The sequence below is a fragment of the Oxyura jamaicensis genome, chromosome 2 (assembly GCF_011077185.1).
Source record: "Oxyura jamaicensis isolate SHBP4307 breed ruddy duck chromosome 2, BPBGC_Ojam_1.0, whole genome shotgun sequence".
Taxonomy (NCBI): Eukaryota; Metazoa; Chordata; class Aves; order Anseriformes; family Anatidae; genus Oxyura; species Oxyura jamaicensis.
In genome coordinates, this window is record NC_048894.1 from 133,556,035 (window position 1) to 133,575,323 (window position 19,289).

Sequence of the window (19,289 nt, forward strand, 5' to 3'; positions counted from 1 at the left end):
CTAACAAGCTCCTGGCACCAAAGTCAATTAATTCTGAAGTGGCTTTTAAAAGGAAAACAAACTAGATGCCATGAAAATAAACCAGAATGATTTAAGCAGGAATATCAGAGTTGATAGAACTGCAAGTGGGAGAGTGTATTCCATTATGAAAAGAAAGCATCTGGCAATGTACCAAGGTAACAGCTATACTATCTGCATAAAGCCCATCTGACACAGCTAACCAAGAAGGGGAAAAACATGAAAACAAACCCTTTGAGGATACTAGTGCTTCAGGACAACAGAATATCTAAGAATGCTTATACACACTGACTAAAATAATGCCAACTGTCCACCCACACACTAAGATAAAGACACCAAAAATATAAAAGGGAACAATAAATTTCTCATCTTTACAGCAAAACCAAAACAGAATGCAAAGTGCTCTGTGAATATAACTTGGACTGTTCATAGACTACAGCCATTCAGAGGAGGTAGTTACTGACAGGTGAGCACCAGAATAAATTCCTGACTTCAAAGAAGATTTTGCTTCTCTGGTTCCTATTATGCACATTAATGTGCTGCATTTTATTAATTGGCTTTTGAAAGAGATTTTATCTTTAATTTCTAATAATAGACACATAAGCATAAGTCCTTCTTGTGATATCATGTTTGTACTGGTGAATGGAACCAGAAGAAAAAGATTAGTATTTCACTTGTATGGCAGTGTCACAATCTCATTGTGTATGAATGATGATCAGCACATTAAAAAAGGGCTGGTCGTAGGAATTCTTGATTCTCTTTTCTTTACATCACGTAAATTTGCAAAAAAAAAATGTAGATTTTAGCAAGCACAAGAAATTATTATGTTTATAATAGTCTCAGGACTTAGTTGGTAAAAGCTTCTATATCTATAAACTAAAAACATAAAACAAACAATAGTGATTATAGAATTACGGAAATGACAGCTCCTGTGAATAGCCAAACTACATACTCAAATGCAGTTCCATCCACTAAGCTATGGAAAGAAGCCTTTAAAAGTTATTCATTTTCCTGACTCTCTTAAAGAGAAAAACTGTAACACACATCTGTGACCTAGCAACAATATGGTTTGAAATACTTTCCAGATCACTGAACTGTGCAATACCTTTAAAAATGGGATGACAAAAGGTCGCAGTGGGAAGTTAGTAGCTTCTTGCAGTTTGGAATGAAATTCTTCAATTGTCAAAGTAGAGTTCTGTTGAGAAAAAAAAATCTTTCTTGGTGACAAAATAATGAAAACACTTAGCAAGAGAAACAGTAACCAAAGCACTCTGAAATTGCTTAATAACTTGTTCTTGATATTGATAAGAGGATAAAGAAAAACATGACACATTATTAAATTATTACCTTATTAAAAAACTCAAAGGAAACCACCAGTATCTCAGACATTCAGCACCTGTTGCTTAGAGTACAGTTTAAGTTCTCAGGAGCTAAGCATGGAAATGCTTTCAGATGTCAAACACCAGTTAAAGCTGCTTTGCTCAACAATTTATTTTTTCTTCTCTTGATGCCTCTTGAATTTTTGTTCCCAGTGCAGAGGTGGTAATTAATGTCCACATACACAAAAAATACATATTTTTTTAAAGACACCTTCCTTGTTATTTGAGGAGGAAAACTGCACTTTGCCTCTTATACTTGTTTATTACATCCTACTCATTACATTGGTAGGTTGTGTAGGGAAGCCGTTATTTTGTGGCTGAGGGCATATGCATGAAGACCACACCTTGCACTGGTTTAACTAAGGAAATAATGATACATGAACATTCCCAAGGAAGAAATCATAGTTTGCTCCTCAGAGCTCAGATGAAGTTTAGCGAGGTAGAAATCCAACTGTAATGAACAACGGGCAAGAACTTTTGATTTGAAAATCAAAGGCCGGTAGGTGCACCCAAAGGTGTCTTTAGTTCCTCCACTAGTTCACATTTCCACAGAGAACCATGTGACAAGAAAAAACACATTAAATAAGAATTCTGGATGTGCCAGCAAACACAGAATAGGACTTAACTGAAGTTCTGCTGCTTACATTACGCATCCTTTTAACACAGATTCAGGTGAACATGTCTCACTGCTTTCAGGTGCTGTTTTGTGAAGATAAAAGTGGAGACCACCTGAGCCCTAGTACTAAACAGTGTTGGCAGTCTTTGCTCCAAATGAAAGCAATGGCAACTGCAGCTGCTCAGAACAGATGTAAATTAGAGCACTGCAACAGTATTTTCCTAGTACATGTAATTATTACTGAAGGAGATACATGGGAGACAACAATGTCTGGCAGCAAAAGGACTTTAATGGGAATAAAAAGAATCCTGGGCCAGATTCCCAACCGTTTGCCAATAAAACAGCAGCCCAACCTAATGGCTGTAGATAAGAAAAACCTGAAATTACCATTCAGACATATAATCACATAATCTTATAAATAACGTGACTTAAGTAGCATCAATACACTGTCAGGTCCCTCATCACTGGATTCAATGAATACTGAGAAAAGGTTTTCCACTGTGTAACCACAGACCAAGTGTGTATTCAGCTCTTCCTTTTAACCAGTATTCTGCTGCTATATGTATAGGGGCACTCTCTTTTCCCCAGTCAACTAAATTAGGTGAGCCAAAACAGATTTAACTGTATTATATAACTCAAGCTGTGTCAGCATCAGGGTGCTGCCAGTATAGAGCAAAACCACTTTCACATCATTATGGCATAATATTATACCATTCTAGTCTGTACCCAGTTGAGAACAGATGCCACTTGTAGCCAAATAGTTAAGACACTTATGCTAGCTCTGGGGCAAGAGATGGCACTTGGTATAAGTATGGTATATGCAGTGTACGTGACCCACTCTTGCGTATAATAAACATGTCAAGTATAAAGGAGGGAAAGGGAGAGAAAGAGATAACAGTTATTATATCATTGGTTTTTGCTTACCACAAGTCCTAGCACAAGGGTACGCACTCTCTCCCCAATCTCTGGTGAAATGTCATTGCCAAACTGCTGTAAGGTTGTAAGAAATCTCTTCAGTTTGCTGAGTTGCCTAGCTCCACAAGCTGGTGGTAACTGCTGGTTAGCCAGAGAAGAGGAAGAGGAAGAGGATGGCCCATTGCTAAAGCCATTAGGAGGAGATGGAGCTCCATTTAACGCTGTTGGTGAATGGCTAGTGCCATTGGTTACTGAAAGAGAAAGAGAAGGGAAGATAAAATAGAGAGAGGGAAACAGAGGGGGAGAGAGAGAGAGAGGATGGGGGGAATGGGGGGGAATCCATCAGCTTATATTTTCTGTGCTTGACCTTAAAATCAATTAAGTTGCACAATCAAAGACAATTAGCTTTTTGACAGAATGACATTGCAATTTATATCTATATTACAGTATCTGGTACTGAACAGTGTATAGACTGGAAGTAACAGTAGCTGCCTGTCACACAGCCCCCTAGAGTGCTCCTGGACCTGAAAAGCATTGCTTGATTATCAGCCTTTTGTCAGAGAATCTTAAAATGAGAAAAGAGGAAAGAAAAAAAAAAAAAAAAAAAAAAAAACTGAAAAGAGCACAAGCGCATATACGATTGAGAACCAAAAAAATTGCTCTTTGGGGTAGAAAAAATGTGCAGACATATTTCATGAAGCCTCAGTTTATCTCTGAATATTTTTACTCGTGTTTTGTACACACAACTGACAGCTGTGTTTATAAAACAGGACTTTCACGTTTTAACCTTACACCACCCAATGAGAAGGTTATTTTTTCCGATACAGATTTCCTAGCTGCTAACATATGGAGCACACTAAGTTGTTTGTGCAGGTACAAATGGTGCCACGCTTGCTGTGGTCTGAAGCCTTGCAGCTAGGGCACAAAGCCGGGCTTCAGGAGAAGACTTCTCAGAGACCAGAAGGAAATCACTCAGCTTTTCATTTGCCAATACTGTATCTCTAAAAAGGATAGGAAGACATTTCCCTCCTGTTGTAACGTTGCTGTGAGAATAACTATCTGAAGCACTAAGTGTTCAAAATTTATGGCAACAAGACTCATGCAGACATAGTGAAGACAACAACAGTTAGTTTTTGGCAGCTATTTTAGTTCAATTCTTATTCACACTCCAGAAGAGAGCACAGACTTAAACCAAGGACATCTTTTTCCACCCAGGTTACTTGAAACAGCAACAGTCAAATACGCTTTGTTGAAATTGCTTGAGTCTGACTAGCCAAACTGACAGTGAGTAGCAAGAAAAAGGATGGCTCCCTACAAATGAGAATGCACCAGTGCACCTGCAAGCATAGGCATGCAGCACAGGACTGTACCCAGCAGCAGCTCCACTCAGCTGGCCATTGCCCTGGGCAAATTTGCTGGTTTCTGTTCAGGGAGCCACTCAATCCACCTTTTTGTTTTTACCACTCACTTGTGCAATCTGCTGCTCTCCTCCAAAGCACTAAGACCTGAATTCAAATCACTGTATATCAAAAAAACATCAAAAATCAGGAAGTTCCTACAATCGAAAATGTATAGTACTAGTAGCCTCCATTGCTTCCTATTTAAAAGCATGACAAACTAGCAACTTAAAGAACTTTCCATGTTTGTTAATGACCAAACATCCCTTTTGTATTTGTCACTTCCTCCAACAGTCATCTTCATTTTTAGATAGCAACTCCTTTTTGAGGGTGGACACCTATTACAAGATTTAAATGATTATCACAACCCTAATTTAAAGGAGTTTTTGTCCTTGTGACTGCAGTGCATTTCCGGAGGTAGTAGAGAAAATGGCCATCTGAATGGCTACCTAGTTTCTGCTGGTTTTTATCCTAGATGTTGGTTGCCTACTTTAGTTGCATGGGCTAGGGAAAACAAGAAATGGAAAATGCAGAAATAGAAAAAAGCTGGTCTCTGCAAGTTAAGCTCCAAGCCATGCTCTCCGAGCACTGCAGTAGAGTGAGATATCTGAGTAAACAAATACATGGTGATTGCAAGGAACTTGCAATCCAAAGTTATCATACCATGAACTTAGTAAATGAGGAGTGGGAAGAGTATGTCCTGCTCTAGCCTGACAACCCAGCAACTCAGTCACTGTTCCTGGGCTGTTCTAGGCAGAGGGTGATGGGGCTATGATTAAGAAAGCAGAGAACAGCCAAGTTCATTCCCTAGGAGAGATGAGGAAGAGAAAAGCAGGCAAAAATTCTCCCTCAACAAAACAGATACAGAAATATTCCTCAAATGCAATTTCTCTAAAACAATTTTTATTTGTTACAGCCCATACAATACTAATGATTTTATCTCTTTCTTTACAGTGTCTGACTTTGCCAACTGACAGACATCTATGTTGTTATGAAACATAACCATGTTATTAATAAAATAGAATTTAGCATTCAAAATTTCAACAAACTAATATATCTTAAGAGTTTTTAATAGTCTAAAACAAAGCAAACAACAAGCATACTCTTGACCAGAAAACAAGTATGCTCTTTGCAGCCTACAGGCATGTTCACTGTAGTAGTTATAAGTGTAACAGACACTCAAACAGAAGTGACTGTTTACTATATACAAGCTGGAACTGCTAAGGCCAAACTCCAAAATATGACAGGGTAAAAGGCATTTAAAATAAGATCTTTAGACTTCTAGTCTTCATTTAAATAGGAAAAAAGAGAGAGAGAAAAAATGAGCAGCTATGGTTCACACACCTTCCAATAATATGCAGAAATCTAATGAGTACACTGAGAACTATAGGAAAGACTAAAAAAGAACATTGTCTACTCCTTTTATCATCACCCAAGATCATCCTGAACCATGCTAAGTACATTAGACAGAAAAGCCTAATCTGCAAGAGCCCCATCCTGCAAAAACCTAGAAACAGTTTAACTTTAGAGCAGAGCAGTTCCTAGGATGATTCAGGTGCTGGAGTTAAGCAAAACAAGCAGATCTTGCAGGATCAGGGTCACTGGATTAAATTTGAGTTTATGCAAAGAGCTGGCACAAACGCTCCTCACTGTTTAAATTCAATGTAAATCCTCAGGACAGGGTTCACTGGGATAAGTGGTACAAAGGCTTCCAGCTGGCCTCCTGCATAGAGGTGAATTTTAAGTAAGGCATTTAACAGGCATTTAACAGGCAGCAAGGGGCTAAAAAGATGTAGGCAAGACAAATAGAAGATGCTGCCTTCATGCTGTTTAGGCATATGTATTCTACTGTTCTAAAACTGTTTTATTTAAAATGTGAAATGTAAACACATTCTCATGTTTATACTATTACAAGGCATATAAAAGAGACCAAAAAATTTGCAGCTAAATCTTGGTAAGAGAAATGTGGATCATTTTGTGACTGTGAAAAGAATAGTCCAGACAACATGCCAGATTTAAATCTCAGTTACACTGATACGAATGCAGAATAATTCCACCAAGACTGGTAGAGTTTCCTGTGTGTTTAGATCAGCAAACTGAGACAGAGATCCAGCCCTGAGTGATTTAGAGAAGTGGTCACAGGATAGAAATCTCAAGACAAAACAATAAAAAGACTTTTCTTTTTTTAAAAAAATCCATACTAATTAGAAATTTTGTAGCACTTAAATCCAAATTCTTCATTCAATCGTTAGTGGGATGAAGTATTTTCTTTATGAATAACCCCCACTTTAAATATATAAACAAACCACAAAGCCCTAAACAATAACTACCAAAGTTTATATACAAAAGTGAACAGAATCCTTTAAACAAAACAAAGGAATGGCATACATACAAGACAAGAAGGAAGTTTCCCTTACTTCTCACAGGACTGATCTAAGCATAAATGACATAGAAAATTAGTTCTCACTGTTCTTTGACACTGCAGCCAAGCTATCAACAAAATTACCACAACTCTGAGCTGAACGTCTTAATAAATTAAAGCTACATTAATCTGTTGTGATCTTAGTTGTGCTTAATTACATATTGCAGTATAATCAAATGGTGCTGCAGCCCTGTCATAGAGATTTCCCTTCAGAACTTTGTTTGTTTACACACAGAAAGAAAGAATATGAAAGAAAAGGAAGAAAATAGGTCTAATTACACGTTGTGGGCGTGAATGAACTGGTTCTTGGAGCTCCTTGGGTAGTGGGAGGAGGTGGCATTGTTGGAGGCGTCAGCCTGGATTGTGTCTTCACATCCACAGGTGAGTCTGGCATTGTGGAATGCTTCTCAGTGCGATCTGTAACACACCACATGAACACACTATTTTATTTCCCCAAGCACATCCGCTCCAAAAAAGAGTTTAAAAGCTAATGCAGGAAGTGAGCCATTGCAGCATCTGCCGCAAAAGATTACACCTGATTATCTACTCCAGTGTGCTCTTTCAGAATTACATCATCTGAACCTTACTTAAGAAGGTGTAACACAGATGGTAAGACCTCATTTGTAGTGGTGCTGCATTATCTTTTGTTTTTATTTCCAGCATGTGCAGATGCTACCTCCCAAGCACTCCTGGAGCTGCAATAATGCCACCTCCCTTCAACGTCAGGCAGGAGGAAAAAAAAAATTGACAAAGAGACAGGAAGGTAATAAATCCCCTTATGACAACTCTTGCAGAACTAAAACCTGAAGCTCTTTAGTACAGGTAAGATATTGGGAAGGATACTGGTCGAAGCCAGCTCTTGTCATGTATCTTCGTTGTAACACCTGCCACCCTCTCCATCGCTCATCTTTGTAAATAAGGAGAGATACTTATGTTAAATACTGTGCGCCTCATGGATGCCTTTACCACCCTGCCCTTGGATATTCTCACATTCACAAGAAAAATAAACACATGTCAAAACGGTAAGTCAATCTCCACACATTCATATCGATTAAAATAAATAAATAAATAAAAAGGCAAATTTCTAAGTTTGCACCTCTACACAGTATGAACTTTAATGTTCAAAACCTGTAAGATATTAAAACCAACAACAATAAACGCAAAATCAGGCAGAAAACCTAACAGTTGTCTTGCAAGTAAAGATCTAAAGATGCCAGATACTTGATGCAGAAGCAACAGAAATAGTTTCTTTATCCAAACATTTTTCTGGACACCTCTATATTAACATTGATTGGAAAAAAAAAATATATATATATATATTAAAAATGAAAAACATTCAAACCCTTATGTTTCATTTATCATGAATAACCTGAGTAAAGGTGAAGTTTAGCTTTTAACAGGCATGAGTTAAAGTCTGACAACCCTTCTTTCAGGGTCAGGATTATTTGTTTTATGCACCGTCCTATACAAATCTTCATGAGCTCCATTAAACTATCTTGCAAAACAAATAACTGTCACTGCTAGTGAGTTAGTAGATTAATCTGTGATTTCAATTCAAGACAATAGCAAAGTCAGTAATGTCCTATAAACTCCGTCACTCAACTTTGAGAAGGTATTCTTTGTTATAACATTATACACACACACACACAAAACAACAACAACAACAAAACAGCAACAAAAAAAACATATCTAAATTTTGCCTGCAAGACACTAAGAGAAATGAAATGCTGTGCACACATTTTATGAAGGAAGGGTGTGTTTTGAAGAGTCTCAAAGCACTTAATTATTAGAGCATTTAATTATCAGGAGAGCAAGAAGAAACAAACAAACAAACAAACAAACAACAACAACAAAAACTAAAAACTAACAACACATGATAGATACCAATCTTCAGTTGCTTGAAACCAAGGAAGTATGATACAGACGTGCAGTGTGTGAAGTGCCACATACGTTTGGGAATGACGAACAGTGAAACACCCCAAAAATGCTGTGAGGGGAATACAGATACAGGAGTAAAGGACCTGAAGTTTTGATCTAAGGTTAGTAAACCTCTGTAGTGTAGGGAATGGTATCCAAAATGATTGGCTTAAATATTAAGGCTTCTACAAAGGCAGGTGAGGTTTGATTTGCAAATCAAGCAACAGTAAATTATTACATGCTGGAAAAAAAAAAAAAGTAAGTTTTAAAAAGTATACAAAATTTCCTTTCTGTATCGCTATACTCAAGCAGTTAAATCTATATCTTCAGCTAGCCATTCATTTAATATAAAGAACTACGAAAACTAGTCTTGAAATGTTAATTGCTTCCTTAATAGCTGAATTCATCTCGCACTCACCTCAACCAACCTCAGCAACAAGGGAATAAATAGCTTTCAGCTCATGTTGCAACAGAGGGAAAGAGGCACAGCAGTGAGCCTGAGCCCTCCTAAATAAAGGAAAATATTTCTGCCATGCCAAGAAAGGAGAGAGAAAGGGAGGCTTGCCAGAGCTGGTGGGGAGATAACAGTGGGAACTGCTGGTCCATCTGGTTTTCATTCTGCTAACACTCACGCTGAACTGTTAAGGAAGGCAGTCCAGGTACACAGATTTGAAGCATGTGGGAGCGCAGACACAGGCAGGGAGGAGATGGAGGTGGGTGGAAGAAAGAGTGAGAGAAATCGAACTCCGCTCGCAGTCTGCTGCTCACACTGAGCAGGCACAGGCTGTATCCTCCGATTCAGCTGTTGATACCTAAAAGCGAGCCCAGTATTGCAACCAACCGCAACTCTCCTGCTCCCCGACTTCGCTGCATACCAGAGCTCAGGTCTGCTCAGATCGGAGGGGGAAGACTTTTCCGACAAGCTGGCAATATTTGGTTACTTAAATGGAACGCTATAGTGGGAAATAGTGTGTGGGCTCGGCCCTCCACTTGCAGCACTGACTGGTTTTTATTCCCTTGAACAATGTCTGCCACCCAACCTGCGGATTGCTGAAATTAGCCACAGACCCCTGTACTTTTCATATAAATCTGTTGACATTAGGCTTGATTGTTCCTAATTACCTTTCTGTGGTGGGGGAAGGGGAACAAACGCTACAGGCCACTGACTTTTGATTAGCCCCTCTCTTCCCCTTGCAAAGCCCTAACACACACACTGCTACTGTACAATGGTAGACAGATTTATCTCTGGTTGTCTGTGGCACTACCTTCTATAAGGAGATACAAGGCTGCTTCCAAGTGCACCTCCGAACACTTCTAATCAAGGAACCAGCTTATCTTTACAGTGCAGGGGGAGAAGGGGACGTCTTTTGAAGAACTACAATATAAAATGCAAAGCTCTTCCATGTGCTCTGAAGTCACCACACTACAGCAGAGCCCAGGAGAACAGCCTGCTCCATTTGAGTCTTTCACTTCCCACCCTTCCGCCCTCTTCAGTAGCAAAACTCCTGCAGGAGCCTTTATGCTGGTATTTATCTGCTACCTGCCTTCACAGCAGAGTCATAGAATCACAGAAGGGTTTTGGTGGAAAGTGACCTTAAAGCCCTGCCAGTTCCAGCCCCCTGCCATGGACAGTGACACCTCCCACCAGACCAGACTGCCCGAGGCCTCGTCCAACCCACCCTTGAATACTTCCAGGGATGGGGCATCCACGGCCTCTCTGGGCAGCTTGTGGCAGCGCTTCACCACCCTCTGAGTGAAGAATTTCCTCCTAACCTCTAATTTACATCTCCCCTCTTCAGAGTTCTGAGCTTCTGAGGGCACTATGGGGCCGGGAAGATGTGCACATTGCTGCTCTGCACACACCTCTACTCCACCACCCAGCTTGGAGGCCTCACCAGCTTCATCTAGAGCGGTGACAGAGCATAAAGCAGAGCTATGGCTGACAAAGCATTCCCAGCCCCTATGACCTGAACTTGGGAAGCTGGTAATGTCTGGTAAGTAGCCTAGAACCCCAGCTTCATTACAAATCATTACAATTTTAATTTAAAAATAATAATAATTGTTGAAAATAGGAGTATATACCTTGAGCTTTGCTTGAAATTTGGACAAACTTGAAAGAGAACCATCTCTTAAAATGACTTAATTTCTTGAATTCCAAACATGTTTATGCTTTTGTGACAAAGCAAACTCCCCATTTGCAAAGCTGCTTCTGCTGTTTCTAAAGTTTGCTGTTTTGGGGGGGGTTTGTTTCTTTTCTTTTTTTTTCTTTTTTTAGTTGTTGCTCTTGGAATCTGGCATTTCAAATAATCCTGAATTAGCAGGGACATGACAGAAAGTGTCATACATGCAGAATCTCGCATCGCCCCGTTCAGAGCACAGGCTGCATATACAGAGAGAATAACTTGTTTCAGATGCAAGGACTTCTTCCATAGAAACCCTTTAAGCGGTGACAGAGCTGGACTCCTTAACACAGTTCTGAACAAATGGGGCTGAAACCAGAGGTACTCCAAACCAAAGGGAAAAGGAGACATCTGCATTTCATTCTTCACTATTCGCTGCAATCAATTCAGGATGGAGATAGATGGTGAAATAATGGGCTAGTCCTAATCCATATACACAACCCTCTGGTGCAGTGAGAGACTTAGAATAAATTCAGAAAATATGTTTCAAGTATGCAGAGATCTATTGCATTTGCTTTGGATTATATTGGGGAAAAAAAAAGAAAAAAGGAAAAAAAAAATTTGAAATATACATTCTTGAATCTCTTTTACAGCAAAGAGTGAAGAACTCTGACTTTACCACAGAAGTATTTTGCTCCATTTAAAATTAAAGAATGTTGTAAAACCAACTTTAACTTATGATATTTCTTTTGTGGATTTCTTGGTTCATGAAACTGTACTGCTCTTGTCATTCATTCAGTTTTTATGGCAGGAGTTATTTTTATTGCTATTATTTAGCTGTTAGGTGAGCACTGATATTTACCGTAAGCCCAGCCAATTTCTGAAGGCAAATGTGGAAGAGACAAAGTAAAACGTGCAAGAGCAGGGGCAGAAAGAGATGTGCATGTATTCAAACTGATTTTCTTTACTTCCTGTATCCTAAATGATTTAGTCCATTTTTAAAACAAGGCGGTCTTTCATATATGGCAACATTTCAGCTCACGTGGCACGCTTCCAAGTCTAACGCATCAAGGAAAGCTGATGTATGGAACAAAATATGGAATATATAAATACTTTACTGATACCATTTCAATAGCCAATTCAATGTCAAGCATTTCTAGGAGTGGTGTGTTTTCAATTTCCTTTTTTAAATGAAAAAAAGTATGGTATAATATGCTGTGGCATTTATTTTACTTTTAGTTAGCGCAAATAGTTCCAGATGTATATTCAGGCATGAAAGATTCTTAAAAGAAGCTCTATATTGATTGTACAGTACTTACTACTTCTGTGCCAACACATTAAAAATAAAAATTAAAAAAAATGCCAAATTAGAAGAGCCCATTGCCTTTTTTCCTTTAAATTCACAGAAAGTACAAACCCTGCATGTGACACAGGATTAGAACCTGCCCCTGACACTCAGATTATGTAAACTGAGACCTAAATCTGTGGCTTTTAAAAATGAGGATGGTTACCTAGATGACACTGGACTAATTCTGATCATTTTGAGAGTGACAGCATGGAATTTGCAAGCCAATAACTACATATTGAGTCCCAGTAGCGATGAACCTGATGACAGACCCATCCGTCCATCAAAGATGAACAATTGCATGGCTATTCCATCCATAATGTTATCACACTACGGTCAGCAAAGAACCTTCCCTTCTCTAGATTTTCACTTGAAGTAAGTAACTGAGGCACACAGTGTGCCCAGCACTAGAAGACGATGTTCGTGGCTTTGCACCTCACAGTCCTGCCACTGCCCACAGCAGGACAATGAAATGAGGATCAGGGAATAATGCCTCAGGTTGTGTTTACTGAGAATTATATTGCAATGTATTGGCCTTGGCTGAAAAGGTCGTGTTTGCTATAAGCATGGTATTAGCCAACTATATATGGTATAGCCTACCCAGCCCATACACCTGGGAAAAGCTGGAAGTCCTACGATGCAGCTATAAAACACAACACTTGGACAACATTGCAACAAGTCAAACACATCTCTGACTTGTTTGAAACTCTGACATCACTTCGCCTTTTTGACTCTTCTGTAATGAATAAACAAGAACCTTAACACAATTGATATTCTTGTACATACAACTGCCCTCAAACAGATGTAATATGGATGCAACTTCCTGTCAGCACCACATGCATTCACGGAATCTGCCTAGAAAGAAAACATCTCCTGATTCCAGGTCTTTGGTGGAGAGCTTTTCCTCCCTGCACAATTCCCAAAACAGCAGCTTCAGTAAGCAGCTCAGACAGTCAGACTCCATCTTCTGTCACAAAACATCACCCCTACAAGCTTTACCCCTAAGGAATGTTAATGTGAATGAGGCGAGTGATGGAAGCGCACAGGCAAATCTTCAAGATGACATAACGTTTCGCTGCTGCTTTTACACTACTGGTAGGAAGCTCATATGATGACCCTTTTGCAAGAGCAGTCTCACAACTTTTGCTACAGTCTTATCTTAGTTATTCTCCACTCAGATTGTTGAACTTTTCATATCATCAGTTATTATTGAAAATAAATTAAAGCATGTTCAGTTTATCCATTTCTTCACATTTAACATGCAGAAGCGAATAGAAATCCTGCATCCTGGGAGTTCACTAAATTTATCTCAAGCTAAGTTATCAGAGCTTTCTTCAGATGTGCTTAAAAAAAAAAAAAAAAAAAAAGCAACGTGAATAATGCAATCTCCACTCTGTCTATCAAAACCTGAAAGGGAATTTTGTGATACTGTGGCCCATTTCAAGCAGGAATACTAGGTGAATGATGGACTATGCTTTGCATCCTGTTCTTCATCCATAATGGTAACTTGACTGGCCCTACTGTCATGACAACCAACCCAAAAAAACAAAAGTGCTCTTTTTTTGTTTCAGATCTCTAGGGTGAGTTGCCATCCAAAAAAAAAAAACACGTGTGCCAGAGGCTTAGCTACTGAGGTCAGATAGTTGCATGAGTTCAATGTCAGAGTTGAGACAAAAATATTATGGCTTGGCTTTGCTTGGACATATTATTTTCTCCTGAAAGAAATAAACTTGGCTTACCATGTAATCTCATTTAAGAAAAAAAAAAAAAAAAAGTATTTGGTTTTCCTTTCAGTCAACAATCTGACATGTTTTGACAGTTTCAAAACTAACATAAATTCACTTTATTTATTTAATAATTAAAAACTGAATCATATCTGAATTGCACTTTTGTTAAACACCTCTTTTACCCTTCTCCCTTCCCTGACTTTACCATATAAAATTGCTTGCACATAAAAAGCAATGTAGGAAGAATACATTCTAAATGTAGATCAACTACCACCATAACAGTTTATGAAATACTCTAGTAAGAACAGACAAGCAAAATAAGGGCCAAAGTGTGGCAGCATCACTATATTTCCTGTACGCCATAGAAAGCCTCCTTTTCATAGCTGAATGTCTATCCCTCAGCCGGTACTTAAGACAAGGACAATGAAGATTTATTCTAAATACCACACCAAAAGTCATAAAAATGCTTATAAATATATGTATGTATAATTGATGCAATTAATACATTAGTATTTCCATAATCATTATCAAAATACTATATTTAGAACTCCTTTTTCCTGGACCTGTTCTATTTTATTCTGTTGACAAGTTACCAAACTAGGAACTGTTGTTTTGAGAAATTTTCTTTTAGGTAACAAAAACAATTTCAAAACCAGACCATTGAATGTTGAGATCCAAATGAAATGAAGAGGAGGTGTACACCACCTCCTGGCAAGCAAAATGAAGAACAAAAAGAATAGTCAGAAAGAACAGTCAGAACAACCATTGGTCAAATCCACCCCCTGGCCTCCTCTACAGGTGTGGAGATGATAACTCCTCCACAACAGCAAGCCCTCCTTTCTCTTCTCTTATTTTTTGTAGAGGACCCCACATAAGTTTTTGGATGTGGCTTCCCAAAGGCTCATCTGCCAGTAATTCAATTCCTTTTTGTACCAGCTTTGCTGGAAGACCTATCCCTGTCAAGATTGCATGTCATTTGATAAACTACAGCTGAAATCAGAGTGATACCTGAGAAACTCAAATACCGTCAGCATCAAATTGGCATTCTTTGTACACTCTTACATACTCCACCATATATAGGGCATGTCAGTCCCACCAGCATTAAGAATAAAACATTTGCTCTCCCATCGCCAATTAAAATTTCCAGACTTGCTCTTCAGAAGCATGTTTTTAATACAAAGTCTGTGAGGGCCTAAATTAACAGTAAATGGTTTATTATACACAGCTAAAAATCTGAAGCAAAATAAGTATGACACCCTCCACCCATTTTAATGCACTTATGCAGTAGTAAAAAACACCAGAGTATTAAGGCAGAGCTATGCTCATTTTAGAAAAGTCCTAGGAGAGTGCTGATACCAGGATTCCATTATATTTAACTAGAACTGAAGTCTCTAATACAATTTCAGAGTAGATAAAGTTATCTAAAATAACTTATTTGGATTCAGGACAACATTAGGTGTTAACTTATTCTGCCAGCAAAAAAGTTTTTGCAGCTGTACTACTAAAAAGCTTAATTTATCTTTTATAAAACATGCCAGAAGTCTCTTATGCTCATAGGAAGGATACACGGGCATAGGAGGTGACATTTTCCATGGTCAGGCATCTAAATGACATAGGGAATACTGAGAAGGTAATGGATATACATCTTTCTTTGCTCGTGAGGAGTGTGCTGTACACAAGTCAAGATCCTGTTGGGTATCAATAAATGTTGGCTGCTCCAGGACAGACTACTCACCTGGTAGATCAAACTCTGAAATTCCTGTTTTATCAGACTGCACAGTTTTTCCTATTGGGGAACTTAATTCTTCCCTGTGATATTTCAAACAGTGAAGTTTGCTCTATTATGCCACGTGTGTAGGCCTGGAGAATGAGACCTTATCCATAAGACAGATCAGATGGGTGGCCAAAGTATGAACTCCTCAACAGAAAACACCACTGTAGCTGTAGGAAGGATGCCTAATTTCTGCCATCTAACATCAATAGCTAAATTAGGAAATGAGACTCCATATGTAATCACTGAAAAAGAAGGAAGAGTTAGAGCCTCTAATTTATTAACTCCTAAAGCTGCTAAAACAGATGGTTCAAATATTTCCATAGAGATCTAGGACTTTTGCCTCTTGAGAAACAGAGGCATTCAGAATGCTCTACAGTGTGGTTGGTGTGCATGGGAGTCACTGCTCCTCATCTAGCTTAATTCTGCCTCCAGGCACACTAACTTCTTGTTTTCTATTCAGCAAGCCAAGACAGGTATGAATCCATCAGTAAAAAAAATATATGCTGAAACAGATTTCACCCCCAATCCACTGGGTACTGCCAATGTTACTCTCTCACTACCCCTACCTGTGACAGAGAAGTGGAACTATAGGAGAAAAGACTCTCAGTATTATATGGTGACAATCTCTACATAGTGCAATTTATTACCCTAATCAGTACTTCGGCATTTGTGGAAATACATGCTCTGGAAGACTATCATTTCACATCATCAAGTGATGCCATTAAAGACATCTTGTGTTTACATGACTGACTGTCTAGACAGAGTGTGAGAAAATACTCATGATTAGTTACAAGCCAGTTCCTCCTGGATGCTGCATGTCACAACAATTGTGTTTTATTTGGGGCACTGGATCACACCTGAAAGCTGCAGTGGAGCAGATGGGAGGGGGGAAAGAGATTCTCATCAGCTTCACATGAAATTAAGACTTTCCATCTGAAATACTGATGAGGTGATAATACTTTTTGACAAACGAGCTCACAACCAAAACAAAGGTTACCATTAGCAAAAGTATATTTCAAATCAATTGTCTGGCCTAATATATCACACGCATACTTAAATGTTAATAGGAAGTAATAATATAAGCATGTCAAGGAGGAGGGGAAAGGAAAAAACTTATGTTCATCACACCAACATATAACCAGCCTAACCCCCCTTCTCCAGCCAGTGAATTCACACAGATGCCCATTGTCACAGAGATTAGGTTAGCTCCCCCAGGAACAGAGGTGCTGGGTTAGCCGTTTAGTCCCCATTTCTTAATAGAGTCAAGAATATCTTCTTTAGTTACAGAAAACAGCTGCAGGTAAACCAAGAGAGATGGTTTCACAGAGGACACAAATATATGCAACTTTTCTAGATCTTAAACCATCACAGTAGTCTTAGTCTTGTTTTTGAATTTTGAGTGACAGCAAAAAACTATAATAAAATAACACTCAGCTAAAGCATTAATTTAAAAAAATCAACAATTACAGAAAACACAAGCAAAATATTAAAACAATTTCAGATATCATAGTATTGTTTGACAGTTGTACAAAATAGCTTCACTTCATGCCCAGCAGATTCAAATGAAATGTATTTGCTTTGTTCAACAAACACATAGAAACTAAGGTTTCTACGTTTATAGAACCTGTCCACATTTTCATCAATCCTGCCAAACCCACAATTCTAACCCAGCATTCTAACATTGACCTTCACAGACTGGTGTGACTTCTATGGTTTACTTCTATAGATGTACTTATATGTGTGCATCTACACTTATACGCATATTTAATCAAGCTTTACTTAATTCTGTATATAAAAATACTTACCATGATATTTCTTTTTAAATTCTGCTTTAGAAAAAAAAAAAAAAAAAAAGAAAGAAACAATCCTCAATTACACTGAAGGAACTGTTAAACAGTGGGGAAACTGCAGGGCAGGAAGTCGGACACCAGAGAGAAACCACTCAATGCTACAAGTGCAAGAGAAATATTGACAAAGTAAAGAGGTCTGATGCATTTGAACTCTGAATGTTCAATGTGAATGCACTTAACCCTTGGTAATGTGGTAAGTTTTCTTGTACATGCTATCCTTATGAAAAGCAGATTTAACTCTCTCTGTGCTATGGAAACAGACACGTCTTCACCGTACATTTGGCCTTCAATCCTGACAACAGCCCCCTTGGGTCTACTTGGATTTATGTATCTTGCTTCACTGAGAAGCAGATTAACCAGAAGAAGAGCCATATTTATGAGAAAATAAAGAATAGTCAACAGAGAAAAAAAATATGTAGTCAAGCAGGGGGTGGTTGAGAGGGCAGCACAGCAGTCTGCTTACATGGGGGGAACAGTCTCAGGGTTCACCTTCTGCATTCACAGAGGCCATGTAGGTGTCACTTAAAACAGAGAAACATTGGCTGGAAGCGGGCTCTGGCTAACAGTCACTGGAAATTGTTCCAGGTGACGGCTGACCACCAGAGGGAGCCGATATTGTGCCATGAGCTCACCGATTCTGTGCTGAAAATTAAAAATAAATGGTACGGTACTCATAAAATAAAAGGAAGATACTTTAAGAAACGTTCTTTCCATTATCATTTGAAAATTAACCTCAACCACACAATACATGAAGGGAAGGTTATGATACTTTGTATGTAGACATCAGTATGTACTATTCCATTTCCACTGTACCAAACTTAATGTTAAGCATTTCTCTCCAAATTTTGGCTATAATTTTTTTTTTTTTTTTTTTTTTTTCCAAAAGAGTAAGTGAATTAAAAAGCAAATTTTCAAGTATGACCTTGGGCAGTACTGGTTGCAACAGACAAATAGTTTCAGTGCCTCCTATTGTCATATAGCTACTCCGGCTAAAGAGCCAGATGCTTCTTTCCCCCCTTCATTTATGTGTACACATACACCCCTACACATACATTTAGTCCTGTTTTGAAGGTGACTTTCTATAGGAAATACTCAAAAAGTGTAATGCAGCAAGTGGCACAACAGACAGCTGGATGCCTACAGTATAGCACGTACTATGTCCAGGTACCCAGGTTGTACTCACAGAGCTACAGCCATGTGATGATACATGGATTTGAAAATACTCCACCAAAACTTAACACTATTTCTTTCTTGAAGCAAAACACACAGAACTGAACAAACACTGAGATTTTCTTCAGATCTATAGCAAGTCAAAGAAACTAAATTGGAAACAGGGCAGAAATAATAATAATAATAAAAAACCCTACTAGGGCAGTTCACACATTTGTATAAAACATCCTTCTGGCACCAAATACCAGTAAGAAAGCTAAATCCCAATGGCAGAGCCAATTCAAATGCATAGAAAGATACTGACTTCACTGGGATCTCCTGTGAGGACATATTTCTTTATGGTTTCCGCTTTGAATAAAAAATGTAAAACACTTCAGTAGTTTTCTGGAAAGCTTTGAACATCTTTGGGTATGTATGAAGCAATAAAAGATCACTGAACTACAGCAAATATCCAAGGAAAATTCCAGAACTATGAAAAGGGAGAAAGGAAGAGAAAGGAAGAGAGAGAGAGGAAGAGAGAGAGAGAGAGAGAGGAAGAGAGAGAGAGAGAGAGGAAGAGAGAGAGGAAGAGCGAGAGAGGAAGAGTGAAAGGAATAAAGAAAGAAAGAAAGAAAGAAAGAAAGAAAGAAAAAGAAAGAA

The 19,289-nt window shown here is 38.6% G+C and overlaps 1 protein-coding gene across 3 annotated transcripts in view; it reads right to left on the reverse strand.

Annotated features, from left to right (window-relative positions):
• RUNX1T1 (RUNX1 partner transcriptional co-repressor 1) overlaps nt 1–19,289 on the reverse strand; it is a 112,962-nt gene that overhangs the window by 44,124 nt on the left and 49,549 nt on the right. For all 3 annotated transcript variants that reach the window (XM_035317164.1, XM_035317165.1, XM_035317166.1), the window contains 3 exons: nt 7,027–7,164; nt 2,938–3,179; nt 1,124–1,213 (listed from right to left, as the gene is read on the reverse strand). In XM_035317164.1, the coding sequence (XP_035173055.1) occupies nt 1,124–1,213; nt 2,938–3,179; nt 7,027–7,164 (470 nt within the window). The remainder of the gene's footprint in view (nt 1–1,123; nt 1,214–2,937; nt 3,180–7,026; nt 7,165–19,289) is intronic.